This window comes from Heterodontus francisci, chromosome 27 (genome assembly GCF_036365525.1).
Source record: "Heterodontus francisci isolate sHetFra1 chromosome 27, sHetFra1.hap1, whole genome shotgun sequence".
Taxonomy (NCBI): domain Eukaryota; kingdom Metazoa; phylum Chordata; class Chondrichthyes; order Heterodontiformes; family Heterodontidae; genus Heterodontus; species Heterodontus francisci.
In genome coordinates this window covers 58,629,235-58,645,031 of record NC_090397.1, presented here as the reverse complement: position 1 = coordinate 58,645,031, position 15,797 = coordinate 58,629,235, and the positions used below count along the sequence as shown (strand labels likewise).

At 42.3% G+C, this 15,797-nt stretch overlaps 1 protein-coding gene across 3 annotated transcripts in view; it reads left to right on the top strand.

Annotated features, from left to right (window-relative positions):
- Positions 1–15,797, top strand: part of exoc4 (exocyst complex component 4) — a 606,100-nt gene that overhangs the window by 493,175 nt on the left and 97,128 nt on the right. For all 3 annotated transcript variants that reach the window (XM_068059446.1, XM_068059445.1, XM_068059447.1), the window contains exon 12: positions 10,652–10,807. In XM_068059446.1, coding sequence (XP_067915547.1) covers positions 10,652–10,807 — 156 coding nt within the window. The remainder of the gene's footprint in view (positions 1–10,651; positions 10,808–15,797) is intronic.

Below are 15,797 nucleotides of genomic sequence, written 5' to 3'. Positions count from 1 at the left end.
TGCTGTTTTTAATCAAGTTGGAAGGTTATTTATTTACAAAGAGCAATAGGAGCACTCTGTATTTTTATAAACATCTTATATCTATATGCAGCAGTGACAAAGGATCCAAAAACAAAGTCTGTAATTAAAGAACTAAACTGCTACTTTGTTCCAAAATATCCTAAATGCAAAGCCCAAGGCATTTTATATTTTAAAAACCTCTGATATGGCAGTGTTGACTGAAAGGGATTTGATTTCAATTCCCTTTTCGACACTGTGTATTCTCCAATATGTAACTGTCAGCAAGGCTCAGCGTAGACATCTGACTTCCCTTCATTCTCAGCCTGGTTGCCAAACCATGTACATGCCAGGACCCGAGTCCCGGGACTGTCAGCAGATCTTCTGGCTGACTGAATAAATGAGGAAATCATATGAAATCATGCTCCACCAGTGGCAGGTGTTACATGAATAAAAAGCACTGAACTGCTTCAGTCTGGGGTTCTTTCCCACTGATGTTAAGTCACCTGATCAGGTGCCGCAGTTAGTTTTATCCCTCTGGAGACCAAGGGTAAATAGCTGAGCAGATGGTTCCATCCGTTGGCTCCTGAGCGCAAGTCGGGGTGGAGAAGAAGGGAATTAGGTTTTCTTATAATAATTCATATAATTTATTCTCTTAAATTGAATTAGGGAAGCCATGACGTCATCAGGGGAAAAGCGGATTTTATATTTAATGAATGTGAGGGTCCCTGTAAAGTTGTAAAGGGCCACTTATGTGTGTCCACTATGTATACCAATATGTATTAGGCCACAATAGAAAATAAATTAAGGGAGCTTAATGCCAAAAAATGCCCCAAGTTGTTTTCTAACAAAAATAATTGCTGAAATATTTGCCACTGTCCAGCAATGGGATCCAATTCTTCAGCTGCTTTATAAAGCATGATTTGTTTGAAGCAATATTCTCGGGAGCCTTGCAAAAATTGCTATTTATTGGTGTTTGCTTGCTACTAATATTCATTTTTAATTTGAGCTTCCCTTCCTTGTAGATCAGGAGTTTGGATTTGAAGTGTTGAAACCAGACAGGCAATTTAGAGATGAAGAGTGTGTGTAAAGTTGTAACCCATGAGTGGAGAGACGTTAAGACTGGACTAGCGTTTGAGCCACAGAGTGTAAGATCAGGGCAATTGCAACTGGAGTTGAGGGAATAGGGAGAAATTTCTGGCAGTGTGTGGACTGAAAAGTTTGAAGACTTTACAGGAGATTCAGGACGAAAGAGTCTGTGGGGGACTATGGAGTGTAGGACTTGAGGCTTTGAGATGATGAAAAAATTAGGGGAGGATGTAGCGTGTGTCATGGGGTGGGGGGGGGCTCCAATTTAATTTGGACAAGGAATTGTGGGAGAGTGTATTTGGGGGAATGAAAACAGGGGACTGGACATGAGATCCAGAGGTAGGGAGAGACTGTAGGAGGTTGTGCAATGTGAGATCAGGTTTTTGAGCTTGGTAGCAAAATTCATGCAATGGGAAATAATTGAGGAAAGGCCGAGACATTGAGACTGCATAGTACTAATTGGTATTCCAATAGCCATCCTGCAAATCTGGGAATCCACATCCTTTACTTATGTAACATTAAATGGCAAATAGTGCTGTGCCAATGCCAGACGTCTCGCAGTAAAACTTTATTTCAATAATGCACTATCAGCATGGAGTAGTAGTTTTAGATATCTTGTGAGGAAAATTTTAACTGGCCTACAAAGCCTAGGGCGAGTGAGTAAGTTGATGTTGGAAAACAACTTCAGTAGCTTAACACTCCATTTAAAATTCATCAGTAGTTTATTGCAATATCTCCCAATTCTAACCTTCCCTGCCAACAAAGGCATTGATATTCTGACTCCACCCATTGCATTATGATAGACTATTTCAATGTCAGGAGCAGTGTTGGCACTCCTATTCTACCTTTCTTCCTCTCTTCCCCAAGCTATCCCCCTCTCTCCCTCTCTTCCCCACGCCATCCCCATGCACTGTCCTCTACTATGCAACATCAATTTCATTCACTCTGGTCCATATTCTCTATCCCAACACCACAATTTTTCAAGTCTAAACTAGGATGCAATCCTCACAGTGAATGATGGTTACGTTGGGACTGTCACTCTGCTAAGTCATAGAGTCATAGTTATACAGCACAGAAACAGGCCCATCGGACCATTGTGTCCGCGCCGGCCATCAAACCTATCTATTCTAATCCCATTTTCCAGCACTTGGTCCGTAGCCTTGTATGCTATGGTGTTTCATGGAAACATAGAAAAATAGGAGCAGGGGTAGGCCATTCAGCCCTTCGAGCCTGCACCACCATTCAGTCCGATCATGGCTGATCATCCAAACTCAGTACCTTGTTCCCGCTTTCTCCTCGTATCCTTTTATCCCTTTAGCCCTAAGAACTATATCTAACTCTTTCTTGAATATATTTATTGATTTGGCCTCAACTGCTTTCCTTGGTAGAGAATTCCACAGGTTCACCACTCTCTGGGTGAAGAAATCCCTCCTCATCTCAGTCCTAAATGGCTTACCCCTTATCCTTAAGACTGTGACCCCTGGTCCTGGACTCCCCCACCATCAGGAACATCCTTCCTGCATCTAGTCTGTCCAGTCCTGTTAGAATTTTGTAGGTTTCTATGGGTTTCAAGGGCTCATCTAAATACTTCTTAAATGTTTGAGGCATAGAGTTATACAGCACAGAAACAGACCCTTCGGCCATCGTGCCCATGCTGGCCATCAAGCACCTATCTATTCTAAACCCATTTTCCAGCACTTGGCCCGCTGTCTTGTATGCTCTGGTGTTTGAAGTGCTCATCTAGATGCTTCTTAAATGTTGTGAGGGTTCCTGCCTCTACCACCCCTTCAGGCAATGTGTTCTAGATTCCAACCACCTTCTGGGTGAAAATTATTTTCCTCAAATCCCCTCCAAACCGCCTGCCCCTTGCCTTAAATCTATGCCCCCTGATTATTGACACCTCCGCTACGGGAAAAAAAGTTTCTTCCTTTCTACCCTATCTATGCCCCTCATAATTTTGTGTACCTCAATCAGGTCTCCCTTCGGCCTTCTCTGCTCTAAGGAAAACAACCCTAGCCTATCCAGTCTCTCTTCATAGCTGAAATGCTTCAGCCCAGGCAACATCCTACACCCCCTCCAGTGTAACCACGTCCTTCCTATAGTGTGGTGACCAGAACTGGACACACTATTCCAGTTGTGGCCTATCTAGTGCTTTATACAGCTCCATCATGATCTCCTGCTCTTATATTCTATGCCTCAGTTAATAAAACCAAGTATCCCATATCATTTCCTACCAACTTATCTACCTGTACTGCTGCCTTCAGTGATCTATGTACAAGTATACCAAGGTCCCTCTGACCCTCTACTTCATAGGGTCCTACCACCCATTGTACATTCCCTTACCTTGTTAGTCCTTTCAAAATGCATCACCTCACACTTCTCTGGATTAAATTCCATTTGCCACTGCTCTGCCCATCTTACCAGCCCATCTATATCGTCCTGAAATCTAAGGCTTTCCTCCTCACTATTTACGACACCAACAATTTTCTTGTCATCTGCAAGCTTAGTGTTTTGTGTCATCTGCCTGAGTGTTGGAGCCTTGTTTCAGGGATGGGTGCATTATTACCCCTGCGTCACATTTTGTTAAGTTTATACTTTTTCAATAGCCATTATCCATAATCTGACTCAGAACAATACTCCCTACATTCCTAAAGATAACAGCTTAGTAAGAGTCATACGTGCAATCAGTTGGAATCGAAAACAGTTCAAGTACCATATCTCATTGGCGGATGAATTAAGTGATTGGGAGCAATACTGAAAGTAATGAGATTAATTATAGATAAAAATGATCTAATTTCAAGAATTTCTTGTGCGAACCAGGTCCTTTCCTCTGGGCATTGATTCTTGGCTGGGTAGAATTGAACTGATGGGAGCACCCTCTGGTACCTTGCCCAAGTCATCATTAATCATATGTGAGCCTAGACATTGAGTTTTAGCAGGTTATTCAACCAAATCAGGGATCACAGTAGAGCCTGATCCTGTCTTTACTCAATGTCCACACATGCACACTTTGGGGAAGTGATCAATGGATAGTGTTCAGGAACACTGGATGATTTTTTCCCCCTCCTAACCAGTGCTGTTTTAGTGCCCCATCAGTAGTCTGGAGGTGGTCAAATTGAACCTGCAATTGTCCTGTTTGATGACTCACTGGCTGAACCATGAGGGGAAGTGCACAGGATTCTAACAACAGTTCATGCTTGAAAAGATCCTGCCAGGTTGATGCTGGTGCAGTGCCCCGTGGGAGCAGATATGGAACCATTTCTACTCCCACACAGGTTGCAGCTAATTTTCATGATCTTTTCTCTTGAAGAGCTGTGTACTATTTTAAAGTAGAATTAACTGATCTCCCATAACATTGCTCACGGTAAGTCAGAGGATATGTTGTTTTGTAACAACAGGACCTTTTTGCAAAGAGACTGATGGTGTATCAATTATATAATGTTATTCCCATGAGGTTCCTCACAGGCAAAAATTGGAAAAACATTTGTTTCTCCTCATCCTTTAACTGTTTATTTGTCTCACACTCTATATTTTTATTTTCCTCTCTCTGCTTTTGTCCTCGACTCTTTCTGTCTCAGTCTCTCTGTCTCCCACACTTTTATTGTTTCTGTATCTGAGTTTATCTAACTTACTTTCTCAGTCTATTTTTGTGCAGCAGCACAACTGAGACCTGTAAATCATCACTTGAAAGGGGTCAGGGGATTGTGGATGTGGCTGAATGTTCAACTACCTCAAAACTCGGTAACAAATTGCTATTCTATGGTGAAAGGCTTCATTAGATTTTCGCCTAATGGGGGTTCATGTCCACAAAGTCTTGTCCTGCCACCTTCATAGGTTGTTTAAAAAACATGTATACAGGACCTTGGCTTTATAAAGTGTAGCATAGAGTATAAAAGCAAGGAAGTTACACTGAGCCTTTATAAATCACTGGTTAGGCCTCAGCTGGAGTATTGTGTGTAATCCTGGACACCACAGTTTAGGAGGATGCCAAAGCCTTGGAGAGGATGCAGAGGAAATTTACTAGAATCATGCAAGGGATCAGGAACTTCAGTTATATGGAGAGACTAGAGAAGCTGGAATTGTTTTCTTTAAATCAGAGAAAGAAAGCCTTCCATTTATATAACACCTTTCTTGACCACTGGACATCCCAAAGCACTTTACAGCCAATTAAGTACTTTCTGAAGTGTAGTCGCTGTTGTAGGAAATGCGGTAGCTCATTTGCACACAGCAAACTCTCATTAACAACAATGTGCTAATGACCAGATAATCTGTTTTTGATTGAGGGATAAATATTGGGTGGGACACTGGGGCTAACTCCACTGTTGTGCCATGGAATCTTTTACGTCTACCTGAGAGGGCAGGCAGGGCCTCAGTTTAACATCTCATCTGAAAGACGGCACCTCTGACGGTGCTGGACTCCTTCAGTACTGGACTGAGTGTCAGCCTAGATTGTTATGCTCAAGTCCTGAACTCTGACTCAGAGGCAAGTGTGCTACCAACTGAGCCATGGTGATACACAAAGATTCGGAGGGAAATTTGTAGAGGTGTTTAAAATTGGGAGGGGCTTTAGTAGAGAAGATAGAGAGAAACGGTTTCCACTAGATAGAGGATCAGTAACTGGAGAACAAAATTAAGCTAATTGGCAAAAGAACTAGGAGGTGATGGGGAGAGGGAAGACCCTGCCCAAAAAGGTGGTGGGAGTAGGTTTAGCAGTAACTTTAAAAAGGGAATTGGGTATATACTTGAAAACGAATATGCAGGGCTCTAGGAAAAGAGCAGGGGCGGGGGACTAATTGGATAGCTCTTTCAAAGGCTCTTTCATGATGAGCTGGTTGTCCTCTTTCTGTGCTGTATCATTCTATGAAATACAGCATGTGACATTAATAAGAGACTGCATTTTCTTTTGAAAGCTGGGGCACTGAGAACTGTCCATGTGTGCTGTCTCCAAATATCAAGTATTGATTTTTGTCAAAAACCACTGACACCTGGAGTTTTTAAAAACTGCCTGGAATTATATGGTTCGACAGGTGGTGGAGTGTTTCAGAGCTGGCTGATTGCAATCTGGGGTGGAGACAGCTCCCCCTCAAGCACACAGGGTAACTTGTCACGGTTCCTAACAGCTCAGACAATGTGCCAAATGGAGCAGAGCAAGAAAACACATTAGGACAAAAAAAACCAAAAAGGGCTTCAAGGCTTTCAAAACAGTGAACGTGTCAAACGGAGTGAATGAAAGAAGAACCAAAAAAAGCTAACTTTCCTGTTCTCCTATCCAGTGAAAATGTGTTGACAGGGAATAATTATGAAACATGAGCTGAAGTAACACCTTGTAATGCAACTTCTATCAGTTACAATAAACCGTGTAAAATAGGAGGTGAATGTTTTTTGAAGATTGCTGGTATATTAAAATGACTAGTTTGAGCACAGAATCCTGTTTATATTTTGAAGAAAGACATGCGGTTGCTTCAATGTTCAGAATCTTTGACTCTCAATCCTCGTATATTGGAACCATTTAGCATTGATATGATCCATGTCAAAATCAACATTAAATTAAAGAAAAATACTTAGCCACATATGGATAATTGCATTGTCCAGTACAGAACTAAGCCATATGCACTTAAGTGGCAGAAGAGGCATCACAGTTGTCCTCTGTGCTCTTGAGATAGGGAAGGAAAATATAGACCAGGATAATCATTTATGATCATTGTCCAGGCAACTCTGCTGGAACTACATGTGTATGCACTTCAGGTTGAGGTATAACCAGGCATGGCTGCAAAGTCTCAATGGCCAAAAAGCTGCATACTGTCAAGATTCACATGTGAATAATGGTCATTTATGTAAAGTGCCAAAGTTTTATCATGGATCGAAGTATCTCTTTTCAGATCAGCTTTCCTTTCCTCTGATAGTGTTGGTCTTTTGTGGGTGTCCACTGTTATTCAACTTTTGGGGCTACACAAACAGTCTGCATGTTGCTGTTCCTCTCTTCCTCTCCTTTTCTGTTTCCCTCCCTTTCTTTTCTCTTCTGGTTTTCACTCCATTTTCCTTCTGTATTTCTATCTGCTGTTCTGCTTCTCTCCTCACTTTTGAATGGGAAATGATGGGTGTTCCTTTGGGATAGGAATTGGTGTGCCACAGTGGAGAAAACAGCATATTCTGATGATGGTTGGCTGCAGAAGGGATCTGCTGAGTGGTATAGGGTGTTGGGTTGTGGGTGGGGGAAGGAGGAATGAAGACCATAAGCTGCATTTCCCATGGGGGTACCAGCTGGGTAGGGAGTGAGCTGTCGGTGAAAGGTGGTAGGAGGAAAAGAGAAAGGATGAGATGGGGTGGCATGAGTGAGTGGGTTGGGGAGATCCGGGAAAGGGTGAAGGGCAGGGAGGTCAGGGTGAGAAGCAGTAGGACAGGGAAAGTGCAAGGTGTGGGAAGTCATGGACACTGGAGCAGGAAGGCAAGGTAACATGAGGTCATTTTCAGAGATGGAGGGGCATGGGCACTTGTGGCAAGAAAAGGGAGCAGAGAGCACAGTGGCGCAGTGGTAGCACTGCAGCCTCACAGCTCCAGCGACCCGGGTTTGGTTCTGGGTACTGCCTGTGTGGAGTTTGCAAGTTCTCCCTGTGACCGCATGGGTTTCCGCCGGGTGCTCCGGTTTCCTCCCACTGCCAAAGACTTGCAGGTTGATAGGTAAATTGGCCATTGTAAATTGCCCCTAGTGTAGGTAGATGGTAGGGAATATGCGATTAATGTAGGATTAGTATAAATGGATGGTTGATGGTCGGCACGGACTCGGTGGGCTGAAGGGCCTGTTTCAGTGCTGTATCTCTCGAGGACTCTGAGAGTTTGGGAAACCCCTACTCGCCCCAGGTTTGGAAAAGCTGCTGTTACTTAAATGCTCTGTATTTCAAGTAATGGACTTCCCCAAAGTCCAGGGTAAGCTTTTGAGGAAATCATTACCTGCAGTTGATAAACTAACTTCTGGCTCTAACTTGTGAAGTGCACAGTGGGAGGCAGAGGCCACAATGGAAGCTGGAGGTAGTGCCGATCTGCAACTAAAACCACAAAAGCTTTGGTTTGGGTGTCCTCAAGATAAGATGTTGACAAGTGATGATGCCCTCAGGCAGCAGAAGAACACAAGTGGCACAGGCCCATAATGGAGACAGAGGCTAACAACGGAAAAAGCTGCAAAGATTACCAGCAGAGAAGAGAGACAGCCAAGTACATTGGGGGCTGTGGGTCCAATGGAGCGAGGCTCCAAATTTGCCTTCCTTACGTTGAGTAGGGAACAGAGAGCCAGAGGCAGGCATGCAGGCAATATGAAAACGTTATGGCCATTTTTAGCTTCTTAGAAATGTTGAACATTTATGGAACAAGATTTTTAATATTGTTTGTGGGGAAAAAAGAACTAAAGATTGAAATGCAAGCCAAAGTCATCCATATTGGAGTAAAAAGAGCAAATGGGGAAAATACAGAACCAGACATGCAGCTTTGGAAGAGAGATGATGGGTTAACATTTCAGGATACCTTTACTCAGTATTTTCAGCATTTTTAGTTTTTACTACAAATATCTAGTGGTCACAGCTTCTCTTATAACTCTACTATTCATCCTGGATCTGAAGCAACTTTCAAATCCTCATTCCTGATAATTTATGCCAAATGCTGTCTCCTTTCCCATTAGAAGGAAAGAAAGAAAAAAGAAAGGGACAGGATTATCTCCACTTGGAGAGGCAGGGACTAATCAAGGATAGTCAGCATGGCTTTGTCAGGGGGAGATCATGTCGAACAAACATGATTGAATTGTTCAAGGAGGTGACTAGATGTGTAGATGTGGGTAAAGCAGTTGATGTAGTCTACATGGATTTCAGTAAGGCTTTTGATGAGGTCCCGCATGGGAGATTGGTTAAGCAGTTAAGAGCCCATGGGATCCAGGGCAATTTGACAAATTGGATCCAAAATTGGCTTAGTGGCAAGAGGCAGAGGGTGATGGTCGAGGGTTGTTTTTGCGAGTGGAAGCCTGTGACCAGTGGTGTACCGCATGGATCGATGCTGGGACCCTTGCTGTTTGTAGTGTACATTAATGACTTAGAAATGAAAAAAGGAGGTATGATCAGTAAGTTCGCAGATGACACGAAAATTGTGGTGTCGTAAATAGTGAGGAGGAAAGCCTTAGATTTCAGGACGATATAGATGGGCTGGTAAGATGGGCAGAGCAGTGGCAAATGGAATTTAATCCTGAGAAGTGTGAGGTGATGCACTTTAGGAGGACTAACAAGGCAAGGGAATATACAATGGGTGGTAGGACCCTAGGAAGTACAGAGAGTCAGAGGGACCTTGGTGTACTTGTCCATAGATCACTGAAGGCAGCAGCACAGTTAGATAAGGTGGTTAGGAAAGCATATGGGATACTTGACTTTATTAGCCGAGGCATAGAATATAAGAGCAGGGAGATTATGATGGAGCTGTATAAAGTGCTAGTTTTAGGCCACAGCTGGAGTACTGTGTACAGTTCTGGTCACCACACTATAGGAAGGATGTGATTTCCCTGGAGAGGGTGCAGAGGAGATTCACCAGGATTTTGCCTGGGCTGGAGCATTTCAGCAATGAAGCGAGACTGGATAGGCCAGTTTTCCTTTGAGCAGAGAAGGCTGAGGGGGGACCTGATTGAAGTATACAAAATTATGAGGGGCATAGATAGGGTAGATAGGAAGAAACTGTTTTTCCAGTGGCGGAGGTGTCAATAACCAGGAGGCATAGATTTAAAGTAAAGGTCAGGAGGTTTAGAGGGGATTTGAGGAAAAACTTTTGTACCCAGAGGGTGGTTGCAATCTGGAACTTGCTGCCTGAAGGGCTGGTAGAGGCAGGAACCCTCACAACATTTAAGAAGTATTTAGATGAGCACTTGAAACACCAGAGCATACAAGGCTATGGGCCAAGTGCTGGAAAATGGGATTAGAATAGATAGGTGCTTGGTGGCTGGCACGGACACGATGGGCCGAAGGGCCAGTTTCTTTGCTGTATAACGCTATGACTCTACAATCTAACACCTTAACCAAGCATTCCAAATTGCTTTACAACCAATGCGTTACTTTTGAGGTGCAGCTGCTGTTGAGTCATCATTTTGCACAAGATAGGTCCCACAAGCAGCAAATGCATTAAATTACACATAACCTGGTTTTGGTGATGCTTGCTGAGGTAGGAACACTAGCCACAATGCTGTACAGAATGGCCAGCTCCCCTTCGAATTGTGCCATGGAATATTTTGCTTCCGTCTGAGCAGGCAGACAGGACTTTGGTTTAATCATTTGAAAGACAATTGCTGACCTCTAGCCCCATTTTTAAAATTTGTTTCCATGTTACCATTCAGTTTTTCTTTTAAATGTTATTTCATACTTGTACTGTTTTACCAATTCATCTTTGTTTAAGCCTCATTTATTAAACAAAAGTTTTGGATAATGTGTCCACCCCAAGGAAAATATCCACATTGAACTCCAGTTAATAGAAATCTTTCATTCAGACCAGGCTGAAATGTACTTGCAGAAAATGATCTGTTTAATTTTATTGCTTGTCAATGCAGGAGCATAGTTCAGTCAGAAGACAAGCTCATCATCAGTGCATCGTGGGCAAAGGATGAAGACATAACCCGACTGCTGACATCCCTCCCAAGCTGGACAAACATGGCTCAGCCCAAACAAATGAGGCCTAAGCGAGAAGACGAGGAAGACTTCACAAGGTAAGATTGAGATTTAATGTTTGAGTCCGAGATTCCTGCATCCTCCTTTACCTTGATCTTTTTCTGATGTGATTAAGTTGATGTTTTAAAAAAAATGGCAAAATATGTCTAGTTGTCATCAAAATAAAGCAAGAAAAATTGTATTCTGAAACAAAAAGTTCAAATTGTCCAAAAATGTATTGGTGAAAACTGCATAGAATTAAATCCTCAGAACACTTTCTAGGAATGCAAATTGGAGGCACTCGAGGTGTCTATCCACATTGTTATTTCTTGCATGCCAGTCAGAGACAAGGGTTTGTTAATACATCCCAGAGAGGGAAGTTGGGTGGAATCTGTTGGAATGCCTTCATTCATGTGAGTCCAGCAGGGCATGTTGTCAGGAAAGCCCACACTTAGGTGAGTAGTTGGATGTTTCATTGGTAACTCAGTTGGCCAATCCATAGGACGTGGAGAGTTGAGGCAGGGTCCGAGGTCAGGTCTTTGGTGCTCTGACTAACTGAATGAGTTTGGAGAGATCTGATGATGAAGTCAAGACACAAGAGAGCTGAGGGCTCCACACTTAAGCATAGTGCTGACTAATTTTAGATAGATTACTGATCAGAATGAATGTTACACTGATAGGTTTTCTCAGGCTACCCTATATAAGTGTATTTATCACTATAATGTAGTTTACATGTCATAGTATATAAAACAAAGGCTTACTAACATGGCGAGATAGGTGGAATGTCTGTATATTCACAATGAGCATTCTTCTGTAAGACAGGCTATGGGAGCCAAATTCATAAATATTATACATGAGAAGCATTGCACAGGAATAGATGAGTGCATATTGTTGTGCCACTCTGCTCCTGACCTCATTACAGCCTTGGTCCAAACATGGACAAAAGAGCTGAAGTCAAGAGGTGAGGTGAGGTGAGAGAGATTGCCCAGGATATCAAGGCAACATCTGACCAAATGTGGCATCAAGGAGCCCTAGCCAAACTGAGGTCAATGGGAATCGAGGGAAAAACTCTCCCCTGGTTGGAGTCATACATTGCACAAAGGAAGATGGTTGTGGTTGTTGGAGGTCAATCATCTCAGCCCCAAGACGTTGCTGCAGGAGTTCCTCAGGGTACTGTCCTAGGCCAAACCATCTTTAACTGCTTCATCAATGACCTTCGCTCCATCAAAAGGTCAGAAATGGGGATGTTCCCTGATGATTGTAGGATGTTCGGTACCATTCACAACTCCTCAGATACTGAAACATTCCATACCCATATGCAGCAACACCTGGACAAAATTCACGCTTGTGCTGATAAGTGGCAAGTAACATTCGCACCACAAAAGTGCCAGGCAATGGTGATCTCCAATAAGAGGGAGGTCTGTGCTGTATTTTCTATGTTCTATGTTCTATAACCATCTCCCCTTGGCATTCAACAGCGTTACCATCGCTGAATCCCCCACTATCAACAACCTGGGGGCTACCATTGACCAGAAACTGAACTGGAGAAGCTACATAATGTGGCTGGGAATTCTGCGGCGAGTAACCCACTTCCTGACTCCCCAAAGCCAAACCACCTTCTGTAAGGCACAAGTCAGGAGTGTGATGCAATACTGTCCACCTGCCTGGATAAGTGTGGCTCCAACAACACTCAGGAAGCTCGACATCATCCAGGACGAAATTAGGGACAGGCAACAAATGCTGGCCTTGCAAGTGACACCCACATCCCTTGAAAGAATAAAGGACATTACAATAGCCTCTGCTGTAAATAGATTGCTTATGCTTCTACACTGATGGTGAAATGAAAATTTGGATTCCAAAATCGCTATAGAAAATGTTTGTCCGACATCTCTTAGGGGCTTAGTCAGTAAGTGACATTCTGCAGTTAGGAGTGGTAGGCATCATTTGGTCCTGGATGCTAATCAGGAAGCATCAACAACTTATAATATATTATATATGTATATATATTACCACTGATCACTGACAAGAATTCATAACGAATAGCAACAGTCTGGCAAATTTGAAGTCCAAAGTGGTTGGTTTCAATGGTGTTAAAAAGGAGGAAATGACCAATGTAATTTATTTTACGAACAGAGAGACTGCTTTGGCAAGTAAATTGGGAGTATTTTATACTGAAATGTTGTTTACAGGAACAACTTTCCTCAGTCATGGCTCCACTATGCTAGTGGTGGTTAGAGTGCTGGTCATTGCTTTCTGTTTCATTGATGCATGAAGCTGTTTATTGAATGATAATCCACACCTTATTCCTAAAAGGAAATCAATGTATTGTTTAACATTGGCAGTATCTTATTAATAAAAAGTCTAGTGTCAGTGAATGGACATAGAGTCCAGCCTAACTTGGGTAGGATTGGCTTGGGTAATCTGTCACAATTAGGCAGGGGTATTAACTGTGACAGTCCCATTCCGCAACAAACACAGAAAGCAGCCACTGCAGTCCCACATCAAAAATTGGAAATGTAATCATTTAAAAATTGCAACTGAAAGTTTAAATAAATAAGCTGACATGGTTATAAATATTTTTTTAAAAGTTCTAATTAAAATTTTAAGTTCTGGAGTGCCTCAAGCTCCTGAGGCCTTGGAAAAGCTTCCACTTAATTTATGTACAAGCCCAGTCAGGGCTTAGGCCTACAGTATTCCAGAAGAACATGGGGTCAGACAGATTTTCCTCCTTTTGAAGTTGGCATAAAGGATTGCTTCGGCAGGAGGGACCACGTGCTCATACATGCCTGATTTTTCATCTATTGAAATGAATGGACAGAAAATCGATTAAAATCTCTTATGGTTGTGAAGTCCTCCCTACCTGATGTTCCTCTCTGCATTGTGCCGAGGAGATCCTTTATGCCTACTTCAATAATAATCCCCATATTTTTCCCATTTTGTCTGCATGCTTCACCGCGGGTAATTCACTTGCATATTGTAAACACTACAGTCAGTGTATATAAATGTAGCTGTTCAGATATCTTGTGCCATCACTGCGTAATTTTAGCAGACTGATATCCCAAGTGATATCACTCAGCTTTGTTTAATAACACCAATAGGTATTAAGGCACCATCTGTAATTATCTTCTAACAAGAGTACAGTGAGTATCCCTGCTAAAAGAACATCTATCTATGTCATCAAAATAAACATGAAGGATTAACACGTCTCCCACCCTCCCTATCACAAACCTTGAGAAAGCGATGACAGTTATAGATGGTCCTCAAACTTGTTGTATTTTACAAGGTTAAAAGGGCGGGATGAGTTTTGATCACATAACACATACTCAAAAGACACCAGTGACTTCCATTTCTCCTTCTCTGGCTTGGCCCAGCCTTCCATTTATCAATCTGTCAGAATCTTGAAATAGAAATATTTTTTAAGTGTCTAGAAAGACGCAGGGTAAAAGTGATTAATTGTACTTGCTGACACATTGCAGTTTCCATTTTACTGAAGAGATGGGACAGTTGGTGAGGAGGTGGACAACTAAAGGTTAAATGGCCTAGGGTGGCTCTGGTCAAGTGTTGCAGTATATCAACTCCCCATTGTTATGAAGTTGTCAGCATTTTTCCTTTAATATGATTGAAAGCTGCAGGGTAGCTAGTAATATGCTAATTGATGAGCAGAACTCTGCTTGCTGTCTTCACCAGTTATTTCTCTTGGCTTTTAGGTCTCTAAGCAACTGATATGTTCACCATTTCAAAAAGGTTACTCTTCATAATAATAAGCATCTTGCAGTAGAACAACAGCTGACAGAATTCATTAGTTCTGAGACTCAAGAGCAGCCCAGTAAACATGTCTCCACAAATCTTTAAAGCTGCATTATGTGCAGGAGGAGAAAGGTGGTAATTTTTCAACCAATGACCTTTAAAAAGAGAATTTACACCATTTTCTGACTTCTTCCTGCTATTAGCTTTTTGTTTTGGGTGTAACGTTGCCAATAATTTACTCTCTCATTGGAATTGCAAATTGAGATTTTTACTTCAGGCATTTTTTTGGAAGGGTAGAAAAAGGATGAGGGGTCTGTGAAAGCAACTAGCGAAGCACATTGGTGGTTCTATGCCATAAGATCCTGAACTGACTCCTTTAAGGAAATGTTGCCATGCATATCTGCTCATTCCAAAATCTCCTGAAAATGAATGTTTCTGGGTGACCGATAAAAAGAAAAACTATGCATGTTGGAAATCTGAACTAAAAGAGCAAATGCTGGAAACATATAGCATGTCAGTCAACACCTGAAAAGGAACTAGTTAACATTTCATTAGGATCCATCATCAGAAGCTTTATTGGTATGGAATATGGAATTGAATGGGAGAGATTATTGGTTTAAAAAATTGTCTCCCTTAACTTCAGTACCTGAATCAAACCGACCATCACGCTGCAGTTTCTTTCTTATCACCCTCTCTTGCCCTCTCCAAACTCATCTTTTCTGAGTGACCCGCCTTCTGCCCCCTTGAACCTCTTCCTCATCCAATCCTTGATCATTCATTCACCACTCCTGACCATTAAACTAGCTGGTACTGTTTGCATTTACTATCAGAGCGTGTCTCTCCCCACCAGCCCCCTGCCACTTTGTACAAGCACCATCCCTTTCCCTTTCAAAACATATGCCATCAACTACTACTTAAAAAAACATACACTCAATCAATTTGTGTGTTTTATTAGCCATCTCTAAGTTTCCTTTTCTCTGTTACATCCTCAAATGTATTATTTCCCTGCTCTGTGCCCATCTCTGCTGAAATTCCTTGTTTAAATCCCTCCAATCCAGCTTCAACAGCAACTTACATTTATATAGTGCCTTTAACATAATAAAACATCCCAAGGCCCTTCACAAGAGTGTTATAAGTCAAAGTATGACATTGAGTCATGAAAAGAGATATTAGGTCAGCTGACCAAAAGCTGGATCAAGAAGGCAGGTTTTAAGGAGTGCCTTAAAGGAGGAAAGTGAGGTGGAAAGGCAGAGTGGTGTAGGGAGGGTATTCCAGGGCTTGGGACCTAGGTTACCGAAGGCA